Source organism: Python bivittatus, unplaced genomic scaffold (assembly GCF_059951505.1).
Source record: "Python bivittatus isolate LINGU-HERP-01145 unplaced genomic scaffold, Pbiv_v1 ctg000340_np1212, whole genome shotgun sequence".
In the NCBI taxonomy this organism is placed as follows: domain Eukaryota; kingdom Metazoa; phylum Chordata; class Lepidosauria; order Squamata; family Pythonidae; genus Python; species Python bivittatus.
Window position 1 is genome coordinate 31651130 of NW_028277056.1, and position 22687 is coordinate 31673816.

The 22687-nt window shown below is 37.2% G+C and overlaps 1 protein-coding gene across 2 annotated transcripts in view; it reads left to right on the forward strand.

Annotated features, from left to right (window-relative positions):
- The window catches only part of CEP97 (centrosomal protein 97), a 30012-nt gene extending 7402 nt beyond the window's left edge, over window positions 1–22610 (forward strand). For both annotated transcript variants that reach the window (XM_007429283.4, XM_088140826.1), the window contains exons 4-11: window positions 4702–4803; window positions 5279–5392; window positions 6565–6731; window positions 9486–9650; window positions 9857–9990; window positions 15898–16687; window positions 17182–17257; window positions 17583–22610. In XM_007429283.4, the coding sequence (XP_007429345.1) occupies window positions 4702–4803; window positions 5279–5392; window positions 6565–6731; window positions 9486–9650; window positions 9857–9990; window positions 15898–16687; window positions 17182–17257; window positions 17583–18263 (2229 nt within the window). In that variant the 3' untranslated portion in view covers window positions 18264–22610. The remainder of the gene's footprint in view (window positions 1–4701; window positions 4804–5278; window positions 5393–6564; window positions 6732–9485; window positions 9651–9856; window positions 9991–15897; window positions 16688–17181; window positions 17258–17582) is intronic.
- Window positions 22611–22687: the final 77 nt, after the last annotated feature.

A 22687-nucleotide genomic window follows, 5' to 3' on the forward strand; every position in this document is an offset into this window, starting at 1 on the left:
ATGGATCACCAAACAAATCAACCCAGAGTTCTCACTCAAGGCACAAATAACCAAGGTCAAACTATCCTACTTTGGTTGTATTACGCGAAGGCCTAGCTCTCTGGAAAACGCTCTAATGCTGGGAAAGGTGGACGGAAAGAGAAGAGGACAACCACCAGTAAAGTGGATGGACTCAGTTACAGTGGTGATGAGTGCATCATTGGAAGACCTCAAAGACCAGGTTAGGGATAGATTGTCATGGAGAAAAACTATGTGGTTGCTTGGAGTCGACAGTAACTTGATGGCACATAGTCAAGTTACAAATTAATCAGTAATAGAATTTTTTAATGGTTAAAAAATAGAAATTTAAAATATTAAGGACAGCTTATGATTGAGGCTTTAGATATTTGTGACATGAGTACACAGTAGCAGTGCTCACACATGAAAGTAAGCTACAGTGCATTCGGAAAGTATTCAGACCCCCCTTCACTTTTTTCAATTTAGTTATGTTGCAGCCTGATACTACAATCATTCAAATTCATTTTTTTTCTGATTAACCTACACACAATACCCCATAATGATAAAGTGAAAACAATTTTAGAAATGTCTATAAATTTATTAAAAAGGAAAAACTGAAATATCACATTGGCATAAGTATTCAGACACTTTACTCAATACTTTGTTGAAGCACCTTTGGCAGCAATTACAGCCTCAAGTCTTTCTTGGTATGACGCGACAAGCTTTGCACACCTGGATTGGGGGATTTTCTGGCATTCTTTGTTGCAAATCCTCTCAAGCTCAATCAGGTTGGATGGGGACAGCCATTTTCAGGACTCTCCAGAGATGTTCAATAGGGTTCAAGTCAGGCTCTGGCTGGGCCACTCTAGGACATTCACGGAGTTGTCCCTAAGCCATTCCTGTGTTGTCTTGGCTGTGTGCATAGGATCGTTGTCATGTTGGAAGGTGAACCTTCGGCCCAGTCTGAGGTCCTGAGTGCTGTGGAACAGGTTTTCATTGAGGAGATCTCTGTACTTTGCTCCATTCAGCTTTGCCTCAACCCTGACCAGTCTCCCAGTCCCTGCTGCTGAAAAACACCCCCACAGCATGACGCTGCCACCACCATGCTTCACTGTTGGGATGGTATTGGGCAGGGGATGAGCAGTGCCTGGTTTCCTCCAGACATAACATTTAGAATAGAGGCCAAACAGTTCAATCTTGGTTTCATCAGACCAGAGAATCTTGTTCCTCACAGTCTGAGAGTCCTTCAGGTGCTTTTTTGCAAACTCCAAGCGGGCTTTCATGTGTTTTGCACTGAGAAGAGGCTTCTGTCTAGCCACTCTGCCATAAAGCCCAGATCAGTGGAGGGCTGTAGTGATGGTTGTCCTTCTGGAACGTTGTCCCATCTCCACACAGGATCTCTGGAGCTCAGTCAGAGTGACCATCGGGTTCTTGGTCACCTCTCTTACTATGGCTCTTCTCCCCCAATTGCTCAGTTTCGCTGGGCAACCGGCTCTTGGAAGAGTCCTGGTTGCGCCAGCCTTCTTCCATTTGAGAATTATGGAGGCCGCTGTGCTCTTGGGAATCTTCAGTGCCGCATAAATTTTTTTTGTAGCTTTCCCCAGATCTGTGCCTTGCAATAATCCTGTCTCTGAGCTCTGTAGGCAGTTCCTTTGACTTCATGGCTTTTGCTCTGGTATAGTATGCATTGTCAGCTGTGAGGCCTTTGATGGAGAGGTGCGTGCCTTTCCAGATCATGTCCAATCAATTTAATTTACCACAGGTGGACTCCAATCAAGGTGTAGAAGCAGCTCAGCAATGATCAAGGGAGATGGAAGGCACCTGAGCTAAATTTCAAGTGTTGTTGCAAGGGGTCTGAATACTTATGCCAATGTGATATTTCAGTTTTTCCTTTTTAATAAATTTACAGACATTTCTAAAATTCTGTTTTCACTTTGTCATGCAGACTTCAGGCTCCTGGAATCTCTCTTGATTTTATTAGAATCTCAAGCTGCTAGAATAGGGCTGTGCAACTTTTTCAAGGCAGCAAGCTACATTTAACCTTTGAGAGATGTGCAGGTAGGCAGACTCCAAAAAGTAGTGAGTGGGGCCAATATAAAGTACATTTTGTTTCATTTAAATTTTCTTTACACTAAATGGGAAATATGATAATACTCCATTCAAGTATTTTATAATGTTCCATTTCTATTAAATTAAAACTTACTATTTGACAGCAAGTTTTGGAGGTCCCCTGGAGCTGCACCAAGGATTTCAAGGGTCTGTATTGACCCTGAGCTTTATGTTAATGCCCCTATGTCCTATGTTCCAGAATCCAATGCAAACTAGAATCAGGAATCAAACTAAAATCAGACACAAAACAGAGGCTTAGGGGAATCATGTACAGTGGGGCAAAAAAGTATTTAGTCAGCCACCAATTGTGCGTTCTCCCACTTAAAAAGATGAGAGAGGCCTGTAATTTTCATCATAGGTATACCTCAACTATGAGAGACAAAATGAGAAAAAAAATCCAGAAAATCACATTGTCTGATTTTTAAAGAATTTATTTGCAAATCATGGTGGAAAATAAGTATTTGGTCACCTACAAACAAGCAAGATGTCTGGCTCTCACAGACCTGTAACTACTTCTTTAAGAGGCTCCTCTGTCCTCCACTTGTTACCTGTAGTAATGGCACCTGTTTGACCTTGTTATCAGTATAAAAGACACCTGTCCACAACCTCAAACAGTCACACTCCAAACTCCACTATGGCCAAGACCAAAGAGCTGTAGAAGGACACCAGAAACAAAATTGTAGACCTGCACCAGGCTGGGAAGACTGAATCTGCAATAGGCAAGCAGCTTGGTGTGAAGAAATCAACTGTGGGAGCAATAATTAGAAAATGGAAGACATACAAGACCACTGATAATCTCCCTTGATCTGGGGCTCCACGCAAGATCTCACCCCGTGGGGTCAAAATGATCACAAGAACAGTGAGCAAAAATCCCAGAACCACACAGGGGGACCTAGTGAATGACCTGCAGAGAGCTGGGACCAAAGTAACAAAGGCTACCATCAGTAACACACTACGCTGCCAGGGACTCAAATCCTGCAGTGCCAGATGTGTCCCCCTGCTTAAGCCAGTACATGTCTGGGCCCGTCTGAAGTTTGCTAGAGAGCATTTGGATGATCCAGAAGAGGATTGGGAGAATGTCATATGGTCAGATGAAACCAAAGTAGAACGTTTTGGTCTAAATTCAACTCGTCGTGTTTGGAGGAGAGAGAATGCTGAGTTGCATCCAAAGAACACCATACCTACTGTGAAGCATGGGGTGGAAACATCATGCTTTGGGGCTGTTTTTCTGCAAAGGGACCAGGACGACTGATCCATGTAAAGGAAAGAATGAATGGGGCCATGTATCGTGAGATTTTGAGTGAACACCTCCTTCCATCAGCAAGGGCATTGAAGATAAAACGTGGCTGGGTCTTTCAGCATGACAATGATCCCAAACACACCGCCCGGGCAACGAAGGAGTGGCTTGGTAAGAAGCATTTCAAGGTCCTGGAGTGGCCTAGCCAGTCTCCAGATCTCAACCCCATGGAAAACCTTTGGAGGGAGTTGAAAGTCCGTGTTGCCCAGCGACAGCCCCAAAACATCACTGCTCTAGAGGAGATCTGCATGGAGGAATGGGCCAAAATACCAGCAACAGTGTGTGAAAACCTTGTGAAGACTTACAGAAAACGTTTGACCTCTGTCATTGCCAACAAAGGATATATAACAAAGTATTGAGATGAACTTTTGATATTGACCAAATACTTATTTTCCACCATGATTTGCAAATAAATTCTTTAAAAATCAGACAATGTGATTTTCTGGATTTTTTTTCTCATTTTGTCTCTCATAGTTGAGGTATACCTATGATGAAAATTACAGGCCTCTCTCATCTTTTGAAGTGGGAGAACTTGCACAATTGGTGGCTGACTAAATACTTTTTTGCCCCACTGTATCTAAAAGAATTAGTGAAGAAAGTTCCTCTGCATATAGCTTTGACCAAACACAGAATGTAGTAGATTCCTGCTTTGGGTATGGGCTTGGACTAGATCTCCAAGAGGCCTTCCAGCCCTTACATTCTATGATTTTATGTATCTTCACTATTACTTCTAGGCTCACAGGCCTTCCACACAAAATCCAGTCCTGATTTTTCATCTGGTTTTTTTAAATTTTGGAAACTACTTTACATGGCGTATTATATTAAACAGTTGAGAGTAGAAACTATATCACCCAGAGATCTACTATTAGATATGGTCTACCTTCTATCCATCTTTGCCATAAAGTAAATTCAACCCAAATAAGGCATCCACGTTCCATTTTTTATGATTGAAGAAGAATTTATAGCATGTCATGCCATACTGAGAGCCAGTTTAGTATAGTGGTTAATGCATCAGGCTAGAAACCAGGAGCTGGGTGACCTCGGGCACTCTCTCTCAACCCTAGGAAGGTGGCAATGGCAAACCACTTCTGAGAGCTTGCCAAGAAAACTGCAGGGACCTGTCCAGACAGGTGCCAGGAGTCAACACAGACTCAAAGGCACTCCCCCCATGCCATATCATTTGATATATTAATTCTTTGCTAATGTAAGAGAACATTACATTTTGGTATCGAGAACTATAAGTGATCACAACAATTAAGCTTCATAATGTTGCTGAAAAATATATTGTCTTCCTCTAGACCATAGACCAGATCAGTTGCTGCATGTCTCTTCAACATCTTGATTTGTCAGATAACAATATACCCCAAATAGGAGATATCTCCAGACTTTCATCTCTAAAGGTAAATATTGCTTAGATTATATTCTCTGAGGGTGTAAATATTCCTAATTAAGGAGTGAGTTCACAGTAGCATTTTCTTCAGGTAGCCATGAATAACATGGTAGTGTAGAACTGTTTCAAATAAAAATCCTCTGCAAATGCTTTTAAAGTATTTTAATCTGTTTTTCTTTAGTCCCACTAAAATGAATGAGATTTGTTAATCATGATTAACTAATCCAATGGAAGCGAAGCGTGACTACTATCATTAAATCTAACACATTACATTTCACTGAAACTAAAGAGAGAATATATTTATGAACAATGTGTTTTTTTTAAAAATTCCCTTGAAATGTCATTTATTTTTGACATAAAAATATATATTCAGCTGTATTTTCATAATAATAATAATTGTTATGTAGTTCTTTTATGAATATTCAGAGCAATTCATATTAAGTCAATGTCTACATATTGCCTTCTCCATTCTACTGTCCCTCAAGACTCTGCTGCTGCATGGAAATATCATAACTTCATTGCGTACAGCACCTTCTTGTTTACCTCAAGGCCTGACTATTCTTTCATTGGCAGAAAATGAAATTAGAGATTTGAATGAGGTAAGAATAACATTTTTGAGGAAAACCAAGTAGCTCTTTTTGAGAAAGAGAAATCAAGTACAACCTAAATTGCTATAGTTACATTCTATTATATTTTCTTCTATTTTTAGAAGAATAAATAACTTGTTTTTATTGATAAGTTTCTGGCACAGAAGATATGTATATTCTAAAATTAAATGACTGTTAGTAATTAGATATTATTAAAAATACTCTAAAAGGGGGAAAGACATTCATTGGTACAGATTCTTAAATTCTTTGCAGTATAGTTTTGAAATTTAAATATCAATCACTATGAATAAAAATAATATTTGGATTACTTATAAAATGCTTTACATTTAATAAACACAGGAATTAAAACAAAAACAAAATTGGCCGTGCCTGAGGGGAGAGGAGAACAAATGTTCCTGGTATATCGTACCTTTTTTTAGTAATGATCGGCTTGAACAGATTAAATAGTAGAAGCGTCAGTTGGCAGGCAATGTGAATTTGATTTTCATTCTCAACACCGTTATGAACGGAGCAGGGAGGAGTCATATTGTGAAGCAAATATGATTATGTAATTGTAAATATTTTTCTCTTAAAAACTCTCAGTAATTATACTTTGGGGTGAGAAGATAACTGTCAGTAATTATATTTTGGGACAAGAAGATAACTGCTCATAATTCCAATTCAGCAGGTTAAAAAAGTTTTTCACAATTTGTCAAAAAGTGAACTAGTTCAGTGTGATGATTAAAATGTAGACATTGGGAGTGCCCTGGTTCAATCTGTTCTCAGCCATGAAAATTCATTGTGTGATTTTGGACCAGCCTCTTTCTCTCACCACAAAGTACTTCACAGGGTTTGTTTTCTGGAGGTAAAGAAGATCTATGATCATACCTGATGTGGATGACTTTTTGTTTTTATGTTCTTAACTTCATGTCCAACAAAGAATAGAAATAATTGAAATGTCTTCCATATTACAATAAAGCTATTAACTGAAAATATTCTATTACTTTACAGGTTTAATAAATTCTGATAAATACTTAAAACAATGGTCTTGGAATACAATTAAGCAAGTAAAATTATTCTTCCCTCAAACAACATAACTAAATTATAGTATATATGTATAATGCTGTTCAGCCTGTAAATTTTCATCCAATTAATTGCCACAATGATTGTTTCCTTTTTTTTAGATTTCTTTCCTGACTTCCTTTCCTAAACTAGAGCAGCTATCAATTATGAACAATCCTTGTGTGATGGCAACACCTTCCATTCCAGGTTTTGATTATCGACCATTTATTGTCAGTTGGTGTCTCAGCCTTAAAGTAATTGATGGCTATGTGGTTTCTCAGAAAGAAAGGTAAGAATATTAAAATCACAAGGTAATGAATATGATTAAACTTAGTGTTGCCGTTAATCTATGCATCGACCCTACTTTAGAATTTGCAGGACAGATACCAAAGAACAAGAACATTAAGGGAGATGCCAGGATGGTAATAAATCTTGAAAAAGATTTATTAAGAAATTGCCCCTGAACATACTTACAGCATCAGAAGGATATGAGCCCAAACAGTGGGGAAGATTTCCAGAACTCAACTCACGAGAAAGCTGGGTAAAAGGGCATATTTTATAGCCCTTTTTCCCCACTGCCCTGCCCTTGGGAATGCTCACCCAGCACCGGGGTAATTAGCAAAAAGAGAATTAATGTTTGTATTTACATTTGTTGGAGAGGAAGGGATTACAAGAGAGTAACCAGGCACACAATGGGGAATATGCATAGAAAGGAATGAGCTGGCATTGGCTATTTGCCTTAGGAGGCAAAAGAAAGCCTTTAGTGTGAAAGTGATTAAGGTCTTGTCAGTTTCAGATAGCAGTGCAAGCCAGCTGGAGGGATCTAATCAACTAATTAAGGTCACAGAGGGAAGCTTGTTAATTTGCAGTTAGCATTTTAGGGAAGCTCTGAGCTGGGGAGAAAAGCAGCTCAGGAAGAGATAGCTTGTTTTAGCAATCTCTCTGCTACCAGGTAAAAGAAAAAAATGTGTCAGACACAGAACGCTGAGGGAGCATGCTATTCTTACATTTCTATATTTTAATTAAAATTATTCACATCTCCAGTTCTATGTCTTTCTTTACTGAAATTGTTGCTGCTTTGATATGATGATGATGATGATGATTGGTTAAAGCCTGATGTTTAGACTGGATCTGGCATTTTTGCCCACCTATTGAGTCCTTCTCAAGGAGCTGGGATAGGCAGACGTTGTTTACTAATATTAAAGGTATTGTCATAAGATGTTCCTGCCTTTTGCAGTTGACTGGTGGTGATTTTGTCAATGCTGATGGTGTTCAAGTAGTGCTCCAGATGTTTTGGAATTGCTCCCAAGGCACCTATTACTATTGGTACTATCCTTGCTTTCTTTTGCCACAGTCATTCTACTTCTATTTGCAGGTCTTTATATTTTGTGATTTTCTCCAGTTCTTTCTCTTTTATTCTGCTGTCTCTAGGTATTACAATGTCCACTATACAGACTTTTTTGTCTTTCTTATCAACAGTTATTAAGTCTGGGGTGTTGTGTGGCAGATGCTTGTCTGTTTGAATTCTAAAGTCCCAGAGTACTTTAGCTTCTTCATTTTCTGTTATTTTCCCTATTTTGTGGTCCTACCATTATTGCTTGCAGGCAAGTGGTATTTCTTGCAGATATTCCAGTGAACCATTGTTGCTACTTACTACTAATTACAAGCAATGCTCATGCCATTGCTTGTAATTAGTCTGTGCGATCTTCTTGCAGTATTATTATTATTATTATTATTACTACTACTACTACTACTATTTAGCAAATAACTATTGTATATGAAATCTTTCAAGATAATCAGAATAAAAGTAGTTTAGCAGATCTAATTATGGGGATACTGAGGTATTGTGGGGGAAGGGTTTGGGATATATTTCTAAAGACAAATGCTTTGGTCTTGTCCTCAGTCAAGGCAATATAATACAGTATGTTAAACTTACTGTTTACCTTTTATTCTACTGCTTCATTTGAATCATAGATTGGTGTAACAGTAGAATGTCCGAAAATTTTGGATCCAAGGAGCATGATGGAATGTTGGATAGAATTGATTGAGTATAATCTTAGGAAAAGCTGTATTATACTAAAATCAATTAATTTCTTCCTTGTTTATATTTGATGTAGCAGTATATATTCACCAGTGAATACTGATAATGAAAGAACCAGAGATGAGTTTTGGGAAAAATTGTATCGTTTTCTGAATTAATGCAATTTTGGTAGAATAGTTATTGTGTTAGGTGACAAGAATGGAAAGGAGTGGGGAATGAGACAGAAGGTACAGAAAAAGTAATTCAGTGTGGCCAGTCAGACTCAAGAATAAATGAGGATGGTTATTGTTTGGTTAATTATTTTCAGATGCATGGTATAAGTCATTAATCTAAAAGCATGATTGATTTTTTGGTTTATGATGAAGGACTGAAAGCATTAGTGAGGGATAAAAGGATAATTAGGATTTATCTAAATGCAGGGCAGGCCATTTTTAGTAGTGTCAAGGGCTGAACTTTGAACAAAACGGACATGGAAGAAAGATATGAGATAAAGTAGAATGTCTGCAGGACCTCTGTGTGAAAAAGTGTTAGATTAATTACTGAACAGAATTAATAGAAAGTAGATATAAGGAACAAAGTTGTGGAAACTGCTTCACGTCTATTTGTTCTATATGGAATAGTTCTAGTTACTTTTAAGTAAATATATTTATTGGTTTCAATTTATGTATGTTTAAGTCTAAAAATTCCAAGGTTAAGTTACTGTACTTCAAGTTCTGATTTTAATTACATACCCCTGAAGATAAAAGTAGAGTCTGGAAACTGAGTATATAGCTGAAATAGTTTATTTTGGAGGTTAGGAGTTTATGAGAATTATGGCTTTCTTCCAGTTTATTATGGTATTCCAACAGTTGATTATTTTTCTGCTGTTGCTTCTGAGTTACATCTATTTCTTCCAGATTTCAATTGCTATTTTGTATGCTTTGTATATTTCAAATAGAAAGGACTTTATAAAATGTTTAGTACAAATAATATTTCTGATAATAACTACTTCTTCCCCTGTAGCTTGAAAGCAGAATGGCTTTACAGTCAAGGAAAGGGAAGATCATTCCGACCAGGCCAGCACATTCAGTTAGTACAATATCTGGCCAGTGTTTGTCCTCTTACTACTATGTTTGGACTCCAAACAGCAGAGGATGCCAAACTGGAAAAAATATTACATAAGCAAAGGTGGGGATTTTATCTTTTGTGGGAAATTTTAATATAATCATGTTAACTTGTTTAATGTTGACATCTTTAAATTCAAACTAAAGCAGACCTGATTCATAAGAATCAGCTGTTAAAATCAGAGAAGTTGATTTGTACATATATTTTAGAGACTCTGTTCTGGTATTCTTAAGGTAATGAAATAAAGTTATTCTAATATTTGTATTTAGGTTGCATCAGAGACAATTGATGTATCAGAGCCATGCTGATGAGTCACCTGTATCTTCAACTCTGAATAAAGGGCTACCTATCACTAGTGAGCCAAACAGTCCTGCCCATGGACAACAAAAAATGGTTGAAAGTGGTAAGAATTCATATCCACTGTGTTTTCACACTCTTCTATGATAGCACACTTGCTCCATAGATTTGTAATCAGTGATTGGGTATACCTATACAGATTCATAAATCATAGTGTGCTTTGATGCTGGATTATTGCATTCAAACTTTTCTATTGTGATATATTTAATAAACTGTGGTTCAACTGTGGCATACTATGGTGGACAAACTAGGCTAATATATCTGGATTTGAATTCAAAATGAGGAGGAATAAGAGGAAGCAACTGTAGCCATACATTATGATTAGGAATAAAGAAAAAATATATATTGCAAATGAAGCTTAGTATTGAATTGAAATGAAGCATCTCTTTTTGAAGTTTTAAAACAGCCATGTTTCTAGCAAGGCTTGTATTGCTACTTCAAATGCTGTTTCCAGTGTCAGTAACCCTACATGTATAGACAATGCTGGAACTACCAAACACTAACACATATTACAAAGCATATTTTGACTACTTTATAAAATGGATTAGGCTAAGAATACTAGGTGAAATTTTGAAGATCTTGTTCATTGTTATAGTTTAAAAAAACTGATCTTTAACTATTCCAAAACGAAAGTGGTTTTCTTTACTAAAAGGCATGTGAATTGTAGCCATAGTTGGACAAAGAAAGCATCACTATAGAACAAGCTAAACATTTCAAATATGTAGGAGTTATTTTTCATTCTTCCTTCTCTTTGAAGAAACAAAGGATGCTTTGTTTGGTTCCATAAAACAGCTGATACAAACCTCCACATCAGCAGCAGCAGTGGCAATAATTATGTCCTTGTTGTTTTAAATCTATTTAAAATGAAGTTTCTGAATCTTCTACTTTATCATTTGCAGATCTGAAGCTGTAAAGATTTAAGATTTTGGAAGTAGTTCATGTAGATCATAAGCTCTGATTTTTGAGTTCTTCAGTATGTCATTAATGCTCTTCTGTGCTTGGATTTGTTATGACTGAGGCTTGACTGAGAGTGTCTTGCCTAAAGTTTTGGTTAAAACTGGTTCTTATAAAGGAAATCTTGACCTCAAATCCTTGAAAATGATGTATCTTCCTGGAAAAGAAGAGATTGATGAGAAATAGGATACTGTGGCCTCTCAGCCCAATAGCTGTCTTTCTTGTTCACTAACCTAGAATGAAAAACAGTGAATCCATGATCTTGATTTTCAGAAAGATTGGAGTGTTTCTTCATATTATTTTAATGGTGGCTTTGTTTCACCCTGGATAGTTATCTTAAAAATCGCTCCTGTGTGAAATAGGTATGTTTTATAACATTCACTTACAGACTGGCTTTGCCCTTTTCCAATGAGGGCAGCTGACTCTGTTTCTCATGTCTTATTTTGGTGTCACATCTATTAAACATGGCACCCTGACCATCCAAGTTGATTAGATGAGGAAAATGTAATCTTCCTATTTACTGGCCTGTCAGCATAAACTCTAGAATGGTTGCCAAGTTTTGTTCAACTTCTATAAGGGATTACTTGTTTAGCTCTGATGCTTCCCTGAAGAAAGCAGTTGGTATTAGGCAATGATACAGTGGTATAGCCAATTTCATTGCTGATTAATTAATAGCTAACAATTAATGATTAAATATAAATTTTATTTCTTTTCTCTCTTTCTTGTAGTCTGTGTATCTTAGGTGATTTTTATTTTGGATAATTGATCTCTGACATACAGAAATATAAATAAACACTAGGCTAGGAGACAAGTCAGTACAACAGCAGTCTCGTTGTTTCATTTGGGAAAGTGGCTCTTGTTTTAGAAAATACTAGCAACTTTTCTAAAAGATATATTTCTCTCCTGTTCTTCCCATCCAATGCAGAAACTGCAAAATGTCTTAAGTAGCCATACTGCTCATTGTTTTCCTTACATTGCCTTCTAATAGTTTAGAGCAGGCCTGCATTGATAAATGAAAAATCAGCACATAAATTTAATAAATAAATAAATCATGGGTTGCAAAGGAATACCTGGTACATTGATCAGCTGTTCAGTGGCTAGCAGAGTGGCAGCAGCACCGGAGCTGGCGGTGATGGTGAGGCTTGGAGGCACTTGGCAGTGTGTCTTTTGGCATAACGGTGGTGAATTCATTACAGGTAGTCCTTGCTTAACGACTATTCTTTCAATGACCATGTGAAGTTATGGCAGCGCTAAAAATGGTATTTATGCCCAGTCCCTAAAGTTACAGCTCTTGTAGCATCCTCACGGTCACATGATCAAAATTCAGGCACTTGGCAGCACTTATGACCATAATGGCACTTCAACGCCCCCCACCCACCTATTTCCCCCCCATTTCTGCCCTTTTGGCCTGCCTGCACAGTGGTACTCCTCAGTGGCAGCACTGGGACTGAAGTAGAAGCCCAGGGCCTTCAGCAATTGCAGCTCCAGTGCCACTGCCAAATGATCCCTCAAGCCCTATGCTGTGGCCAGTCACCCCAGCACCATAGTACAAGCCCCCAGACTCCCCGTTACCTTGTGCTCTGCAAGCCCTGCCACTCCCAGCTGACCTTCACCTTCTTTCTTCCACTGCTGCTGAGGCGCACCCAGCCTGGCCTTATGCAAGGCAGCTGCTTGCTGCACCAGACCTTCTTCCTGAGGCCATTCTCCAAATCGTGTGCGCCGTTCTCATGATGCTTCGGAAAGCCTCAGAAACCTTTCGAAGGCTTTCCGAAGCACCACGAGAACAGTGGATGCAGCCTTCTCGCGAGGTTTCAGAAGACGTCAGAGGCAGTCATTCATGTATATGGATGAAAGCAAATACAGGTAGTCCTTGCATAACAACCACAATTGGGACCAAAATCTCAGTCATTGAGCAAAAGTTGTTAAGCAAAATGCCCACGTGACTGCTTCGCTCAATGACTGCAATCTAGGCACTCTTGGTTGTGGTCATTAAGTGATCTTCCAAGTCATTAAGCAAACGGAGCGAAAAAGCTGTCTGCTGAAGGATTTCAGCTCTGCACGGAGCGAAAAAGCTGTCTGCTGAAGGATTTCAGCTCTGCACGGAGCTGAAATCCTTTAGAACATTGGTTCTCAACGGGGGCGGTGGGAGGATGCTGAGGGGCGGTGGGCATGTTTTGGGCGGTAGGGGGGCGGTGGGCATGTTTTGGGCGGTAGAGGGGCGATGAGCATGTTTTGGCATTCGAACTTAATTTTAAAACTCCCCCCAAAATTTATTAAATCGATTATCCGGTTTACACCATTTGTACCAGCAATAAAACGAACTTACGCGACGGCTGCCCTCACGCACTTCTAAGAATGGTGAGACGAATTTGTATTCTAGGTAGGATGACCGTGAAGAACTCAACACTATGATTCTTCTCCTATCCCAACCAGCACAGCACATGCGTCAGCTGTCTTCCTGTGCAATTAATCGCAGCGCGTGTGTCAGCTGTCTTCCCGTGCGATTAATCGCAGTGCGTGCATTGAGCGTCCTTTCAATATGAATGTTTGATTTGACCCGTGTTTCTTGAGTTGCTTTTCGTTCGCTTCATTTCTGTTTTTTCCCCTCAGTTTCGAGTTACTTTCATTGTTTATTTGGCCAGTTGGCTAGGTAAGTGCACTTATTAGTTCTTTATCGTGGTCGTGAATTATTAATTTTGAGAAATAGTTATCTTTCCCTCATCATATTTTTACACCATCCAGCCACCATCCACCAAAATTAAAAAAAAGAGCATCAAAAAAATAAACGTATTTACAGCATTTTGAAATAAACGTATTTACATAAAAGAGCATTTAAGCATTTTTTTTGCATTAGTCATTTTAATTTTAATAAAAGGAATGCAATTACCTTCCAGGGCAAAAATATCGAGTTAAATCGAACAAATTTAGTGTGTAAGTCTACTGAAAAAAATTACTTAAAATTTTTGCCTTTTATAATTCAGTAACTGCCCCCCCCCGGCCATACCCTAAATTACAGGATTTTCACAAAGGGTGGTGTTGAAAAATTTTCTGCTCCTTAGGGGGGCGGCAGCTTCGAAAAGGTTGAGAATCACTGCTTTAGAAGATAGCTCTTTCGCTCCGTCCTCTTTCCCCTCCCCTCTCAGTGGTGAACAGAGCACACCACTGAGAGAGGGGAGGGGAAAGAGGGAGGAGCAAAAGAAAGACAGAGCAAAAGATCTGTCACTCTTTCACTCCGTCCTCTTTCCCCTCCCCTCAGCGGTGAACAGAGCACCTGAAGATTTGAGGTCTGTGCCTGCCCACCGCTGAAAGGGGAGGAGAAACCTCCCAGTGCTGGGCAGTTATGGAGCTCAAATCCTGAAGATTTGAGCAGTGTAACTGCCCAGTGCTGGAAGGTTTCCCCTCCCCTTTTGGCGGATTTGAGCTCCATTTCTTCAGACTGGTGTGAAGGAACGGAGCTCTTATCCTGAAGATCTCCCAGTGGTGTAAAGGAACTTCCCAGCGGTGTGAAGGAATGGAGCTCAAATTCTGAGGGTTTCCTAGTGGTGTGAAGAAACCTCCCAGCAGTGTGAACTGCCCACTGCTGAAAGGGGAGGGGAAACCTCCCAGCGCTGGGCAATTACAGAGCTCAAATCCTGAAGATTTGAGGCCCGTTCTTTTACGCTTCTGTGTCCACTTCACTTGCAATCTTCTCTGCCGGCTTCCAATGGGGAAGCCAGCAGAGATGGCAAATGGTGATCACATGATTGTGGGGTGCTTGGCAACTGGTCATAAATGTGAACCATTTGCCAAGTGCCCAAAATGCAGCCACATGACCGTGGGGGTGCAATGTTTTACAGTGGCTAGAAGTGCTTTATGGGCCGTAAAGCACCCTTTTCAAACCATCATTAAATGAAAGATCGTTAAGGGAGGACTACCTGTACTAGATACTTAGTTACTCCAGCTTGTTATCGCTTACAGTTAGAGGCACCTGGCCACAGGAAGGCTTTTTCCCTCACCTACTGTCATACTCTCCCCTCTGCAGTTTTAGTAAATATAAAAAAAAGTAGCATTGAGTGAAAGGCTTTATTCCTGTGATTCTAGAGAGGTGGAAACCATGGAACATGTACTTCTTGATTGCTCTTTTATAGAGACATTCAATCTAGATTTATTCTCCCTTTGATCAGCAGATATCCTAATTGCTCAGACTCAACTTATGCCCAGATGCTACTTACAGATTAACTTTCATTTATTACAGTGCACACAGCTAAGTTTTGCACTGATGCATGTAAAATCTGCCAGACCTTGACAGCTCAAGCTTCTGCTATATGTGTGTATTTTATGTAATTTTAGATATTGTCATATTTTATGTAATCTTAGATATTATATTTACAGTCTATAGTTAGATTATCTTTCTTTGACTTTACTTATGAGTCTTAGTCTGCTTTATAGATGTATTTCAACTTTGGTGATAAATTTTAATCTATTGCTTTCTTAAGCAACACTGTTATAGGTGGTTATAGACCATTTGTGAATATATTTCTTGTACTGGTCTGAGACTGCAATAAAGGCTGACTGATGAAAGTATTAACAAACTCCTGAAGATAAACTACAACCTACACCTAATGACCTCAGCCATTTAATAATTCCTACTTGCCTAACTCCATCTTGTATTCTGTCTATTGGTCATGGTACAGCATGATGGAATGTTGGAAGCAGGGTCTATATAGCACACACCATTGCTACATTGACAGGAGAGGACAATCAGTTCTGAACTCTTTTCCTCTCTTATTGTTGCTCTTTACCCAATTGCATATTATTTGCTACATTGCAATTCAGTCAATAGACTGGACTCCATTGAAATAATAACCACATATGTTGCTATGGACCAAAGGGGAATCTCAGCCATAAAGATCCTTTATTAGTCAAGAAAGAGGTGTAGATACTAAAAGTTTGGCAAAAATACATACATACATACATAAATGTTGCAAGTCTATGTGTTATATCTTATTTTCTTTTCTAGGATGTATTATTAAAAAAAATACCTGGGTTGTGACAAAATCCAAGGATGACCATTCTTATGCAGTTAAAAATGTTTCACCAATCTCAGTACAAGCTGAAAGAAATACTCTTATGGATTTTATTCTGGATGATATACAAACTGATGAGGACAAACTGAACAGTAGTCTCCTCTCCTCAGAATCTACTTTTATGCCTGTTGCTTCAGGGCTGTCTCCAATGTCTCCTACTGCAACAGAACTGAAACTTCATGGAATTGGCATTGATGTAGAGGATATAGAAGATGTGGGGGATGCTGATTTGGAATTTACAAAAGAGCTTAACATACAAAATAAAGAAAAGCATAAAAATGCTTCTGTGGTTATGGGGAAGTATGCCCTCAAGTCAGCAGAGCTGGTAGAAACTCAAAATGAAGATCAAGACGAAGATATTTTCCCCATTGCTTCTTCTTCAGTAGCCACTGATATTCAACCTGGTGACATTAGCAGTTACCAAGCATCCCCTGAAGACAATGTAAAGTTCAGTAACCTCAAGCAATCTCATTCACTTGAAGAGAATGTTATCAAAAGTGTTTCTGTTGCCAGTTCTCTAGAACTACCTACTGATGCATCAGTTACTATAACCCAAAAGAAAGATAAGCTTTTAGAAATGAATAGAGCTGCCACCAAGCTTCAGGCTTGTTGGAGAGGATTTTACACAAGAACCTTCCATCCCAAAGTCAGAGAAGCACGCTATGAAATCCGACTCAGCAGAATGCAGGAACATATAATTCATTTAACTGAAGAAGTTCAAAAGTAAGTAGGAAGTCAAGTAAACTAAGATAATAAGAAGGAAATAAAATTTGCTATAATTTAGATTTGAGATCAATACATTTTATTTGCAAACAAAGTCATGAGTATAGTTGGGATGGTATAGTTGTTTCATTCCCTTCAGTTGGTGAGCTGTTCTCTGATCTCCAAATGGAGGAAAACTTACCAACTTCATAAAATATAATATCCTTTGAAAAAATAATTCCTTTGTTAGCATAATCAAAGGGAAAAAGACGTATTTTCAGTCTCTAGCAAAGAGTAATTATGCTGTATTGTTATAAGAACTGAAGTTGACCAATTTAATCAATAAACCGATGTAATCTTAAATATATTCCCTTTCTAAAACTCCATTCTTGGACAGAATCTATTCTTACTGCAGTAAATAGTTATATTGTGGCAAAAGTGGTGATCAAAATGGTGATCCAAGTGGTACCACTTTTAAAGCTGTATATATATATATATATGTAAATCATTTGCAGGTTAAGAAAAGAAAAAAATGAAGAGAAGCTTCAAAGAATTGTGCAAGAGGAAGCTGTCAAATTCCTTTGGGATCAGGTAAATATAGTTTTCTTAAATAGTTTGCTCACTTTCTATCAATAAAAACTAGAACATTCTCTTGAAATCTTACTGTGTTTTACAGTTGACCCAGTTAATTCTCTCTTATGTGAAATGACTTGTTGTTGTTGTTGTTGTTTGTTGTTGTTTAGTTGTTAAGTCGTGTCCGACTCTTTGTGACCCCATGAACCATATTGCGCCAGGCCTTCCTGTCCTTCACTGCCTCCCTGAGTTTGCTCAGTTTCATGCTCAAATGACATATTACAATTATGCAATTACATATGAAATTAAATATTATAACTTTTTTCTTTTGTGGTATATATAGGTTAAATCTATCCAGGAATGGCAGCTTTCAGTAAACCAACATCTAAGTAATATCTGGCAAAATGATACTCCTGCATCTAGCTTTCTGGGTCCACATGAATTATTAATACAGTCATCTAGAATAAATCAAGAACCTTCTCCTATTGATAGTTCAACCTGGTTAGGTTCATCTGCTGAAACCTGTCATCAGAAATGTTTACCAGAATTTCCTGATTCAGGCTTCCATTCCTGTGTGTCTGACCAAAATATCCTTAATGAGTTGCAGAACTCTGAAAAACATTTGACAGAAACAAATGAAGGCTTTTTAGGGAATTCTCTGGAAACAGTCAAACCCTGTGAAGATTCTCTTTCAGGATGCCCTTCTGATGCTGAGGAGATCCCAGTTGACCACAAGGAATATTGTAAAGAGAGCTTGAACAATAATCAGAACAGTACTCTTCTCCAACAGTATTTAAAAACAGTTGAAGAACTAGATGATTCTGATGAAAAGACAAATTGCAGCAACGGAACAGAAAATTGTAAGACCCATGGAGCTGTTTCATCAGAAGACCAGGATGTCTTATGCAATGCTGTACCAGTCTCTCAAGATGCATTTGCATTAGCAGAAGAAGGAATTGACACATTCAATCTGAATGACAAAATGGCAGAAAAAAAAGAGACAGACTGTGATTCTTCATTGTAGACACTTTATGCTAGGCTATCTGTATAGCAAGCATAGACGTACAGAAACAATTTAAAAGCCAAATTAACATTTTTTGTTATTAGGCAAATTTCTATACATTTTTGGAGACTTGGGTCCCTTTACTTTTAAAACATGGGTCATAAAGAGGTTTGCTAATCCTCTAACTTTAGACTGATACTCTATTAAACTATATCAAGTTAGGTTCAAATAGACATGGTAACTTACATTTTATGTGATTTGGTTATAACAGATTTTTATGAAATACAATTTTGAAGACTCTAAGTACTTTCCACATTGCTGTTATTGTAGCCAAACTAAATAAAGCATGCATTCTTACTGTAATATTCACAGGGAGAAATATAAATATTTAATTTGAGGAATAAGGGCAGTATGCAGAACTTTAGATATGAAGGCACAAGCATGGCACCTGTCTGCAACTCCTTAAAGCAGACTTCAGGTTAAAGAATTGTAGGCAAATGCTATCTTTGCACCCCTGCATAGTTTGAAGCATCTTTTTGCCTTCAAATCTGAAGTGCTATTAGCCCCACTGGCCACACAACATATACACAGTTAATATAAAATTGATTAATTAACAGTATGAAAATGTATGCTGACACTCAGGTACTAAGTTGTAGCTTGGAAATTTCATTTGCTACTCTTGCTCCATGTATAGATCATTTTGTTTCTTAACAGTGCAAGACAGTTTATTCACCAATACACAATATGTTTTTTCTACAAACATGACTATTGAGTTCCTTACAGCCTAGCCCAGCCTGTTATCATAGAGGACTATTTTTATGATGTCATTTTTCTCTGTTTCATTTGCCAAAACAAATGGGCAAACAAGTGGGAAAATTTTAAAAAACATGATGCAGCAAAACCTGTCTTTCAGAATCTGAAGAGGAGGGAGAGGAGTCAACCTCTCACACTGCATTCTCATAACAATAGAAACAATTTGCCCATTTTACCAAGGCCAGAATGTGTCTTAAGACAGTATATGCTCAATTTTATAATTAAGTAACAACGAAATGAAGTTTTTTTTTTTTTAAAGTGGATCAGCATTACATGGCTATGGCTGCTAAAACTGTACAGAGTAATTGTCTAATGCCATATCTGCTTGGTAGATTACTAAGACATAGAAGCCAGTGGTTGTGTTTTCTAGCTACTCAAGGGAGGATTGGCTGCTGCTTATCACCATATTTTAGTATAGTTACTGATATTCATTCTGGCACTCATGGAGAATGCCTGTGTTCTATTGCTTCACTGTGTAATGATGAAGAAAGCAAAAATTATTCTTTGCAGACACCATGTTTCTGCCAGTAAATGCTTTGAATGTATGTTTTCATTATTAATAATAATAATAATTACTGTCACTAATAAATATTTTTCTATTCATAAATTCTGGAATATTGAGAAGTTGTGACTTTGTCCCCAGTATGTTTAAGTATAAAATCAAGTATATACTGTTCTTAGCTTAATGAGTCAATTGCAAATATTGCCTTGAGAAATTATTTTGCCAAATACAGAGATAGGTTTATCGTGTCAAATTTAACTTCAGCTTGATACTCTGTTTTGGAATTGAAGAGTTTATACTGTCAACCTTAAATTAGGAAACAAAGAGTAGAATAAATTGTTTTAACTGAAGTATTGCTTAAGGGATCTTAAACTTTACCACAGCTGCCTTCCCTCAGGATGACCCATTTCATTAAAATATTTTGGTCATTCACATATCATTTTCTCTATCTTTATTGTAAAGTGTCATAGAATGCATATATGTATACAGTATATACATGTTCAATATATACATGTATATATTGTTCATAGTCCATATAAAATTAATCTCTGTATGCAAAAGTAGCATAAGTCCAATATACTGCTTAAGCTTGTTATAGAGACAAGTGGTTAAAAGCTTATTCTTTTTTGGAGGGAGAAATCTAAAAATACCAGGAACATTGCAGACTTATTCTTTAGAAAATATTATTTCAAAGGAGAAGTTAAACATGCACTTAAACAGATGGAATTTAAAAGATCTTTATTTCACCTGTTGTTTCTCTTGAACTTTATATCTGTGTCTTTGTAAGGCTTAATGTTTGCATCTCTTAGTTATAAACAGTATGTTCATGTACATTTGCATTGTAGCTGGCTAAATAATATTGTCTGTTCTATAGAAACTAAGTAGGACTCCATACTTGGAGTTTTGGAGAGGTGCAAATAATTATTTTGGTCCAATCAAGCACAATTGTTCATTGTGTATTGGAATAAATACAGGATAAACGTTTTTTTTTTCTTCCTGTTGTGAATAAAAAATTGTGAAGTTAAAAGGAATGCATTGTGATTGTGAGGAAATTACTATTTCTGTGTTTTGATGTAGGTATTGATACATGGATATATATATTGCTGCAATATACTTGAAAAAGATATTGAAAAAGCGACATCTTTTGCAAGTCTTAAGAGTTCATGAGACCAATTTTCAAATGGTCTCATGAACTCTTTAAGTGTATATATACTATGTCAATGTGTAAAATCAAAAATACATTAACACTCATAACATTGGAATATGTACAAGTGGGTAAGCTTTCTCAGCTTTTACATATTGCATAGTTTATTGCACAAGTACATTCCTTGCATAGGATATAAACATGTTTTATGACATTTTGAATATTTCCTATGGTTATGAGTGGTATTTTTGTTTGTTAGCAGAAAAGGTTACAGCATTATAGTGAGGAAAAGTACACTTGCTTTTATCTTGGGAAGGAATATATGAGAATATTCAAATTAACAAAACAATGCAATTGTTAATTGATTCAAATTGTCATTGGATTCTTACTGAATATATAAGAGAGACAAAGTTGATACATTACTTTAAAAAACTCAAATTTATATAGTCAAACTCATCCTAAGATAAATGCATTAATATTCACTGCTTCAGTTTATATGCTGAGTCATAGTATGGTTTGTTTAGTTTCGGATTTGCGTGTTTGGGCATTCATCCATTGTTGTTTGTACACAATTTAGGGCTTAGCATGATAAGTGAACAAAACAAATTAAGACTTTTTTGAGAAAACTTAGTTAAATCATGACTAGCATGGTCCATGAACCCTTTTGTAGGGGAACAAGATGTATATTGTTGCAATAAGCAATGGGAAGGGAATATGTAGAGAAGATGAACACATATTTTTCCTGCTCTCCTGTTTTTGATATATCCCCTATATGTCCAAAGACCCAACTCTGCTTTCTGGCTCACAATAAAGGGGGGAAATGGAATTGTGATGCACAAGTATCTTTTTTCCAACTTGCAAAGAGATCAAGAAAATTATATTGTTCTATAGCAGTAGTATAACCCATGGTACATAATGTGTTCTGAGGCAGATGCTTTTTCCTCCTATATCCTCTGTTTAGCACAACTTTTAAGTGGAATCCAATGCTGGTCTTCCTCTGCTGATGCAAGAGACGTCAGTTCTCTCTTTCTCTGTCTTTCACCTATCCCAAATGTGTTGCAGAAGATTTGAGGAGAGTTTAGAACAGATTTTTAGGAAGGGTATAAGTGCACTCTATTTTTTTAAAAAAATTAATTGTGCATTAAATTGTGTTTTTTTATTTCATTTTCCTCTAAGCAAAACTCTACTTGTGATTAATGTTATATGAATCTGGTATTTATTCCTTGTGTGTGTGTTTGCAGTCTACATAAATATATATCTCTACAAACAGATTTAATATTTTGGCTGTAATCTTTAACATGCCAATTTTTTATTGAGATCAATGAATTCTACTTTTACGTAAGCACAATTTTATTATCTTGAATGTAAGTATAGTTAAATCTGAAAATAAAAGCATGGCCTTATTAATCATAGCAGATGAAAAAATCAGTATTGATAAAATGATCACTGTTTATAAACAATGATATCTTCAAACAGATACGATATCTTCAAAGCCACGTAATTTGTTACTGAATTTAAAAGCTTCCAAGTCATTGCCAAAAAGAGAAGAGGGGGAGCACTACGGAAAACACTCTTAAAAAGATTTTGTTTAAAAAAATGTCCATGAAACGCTCTCTAGAATGCAAATAGGCAACATGATTACATGCTTGATCATGGCAATTTGCTCAGCCAGGAACTGTGATTTACAGAAAGCTTGATCTGAGTGTAATATATATTTTATAATGTGGGTTAAAAATATAATCTGCATGCTTCAATTTTTGAAAATTTGCATTTGGAAGTAATTTATTTTGATGTAATAAAATAAATGTATTCTGAATTATGAGATGCTTGTAAGTCATTGATTTGCTTTATGATTAAGTAGTATATTCACTTTTTTTGTGAGCCCCAGTACATACCCAGGGGCTGGAAAGTTTCAAATGGTAGTTTGATGTTGAAACTGCATTTTCTAAAGTGGCAGTTTTGCTTTGCTTGATTTTGGTGAAGGAG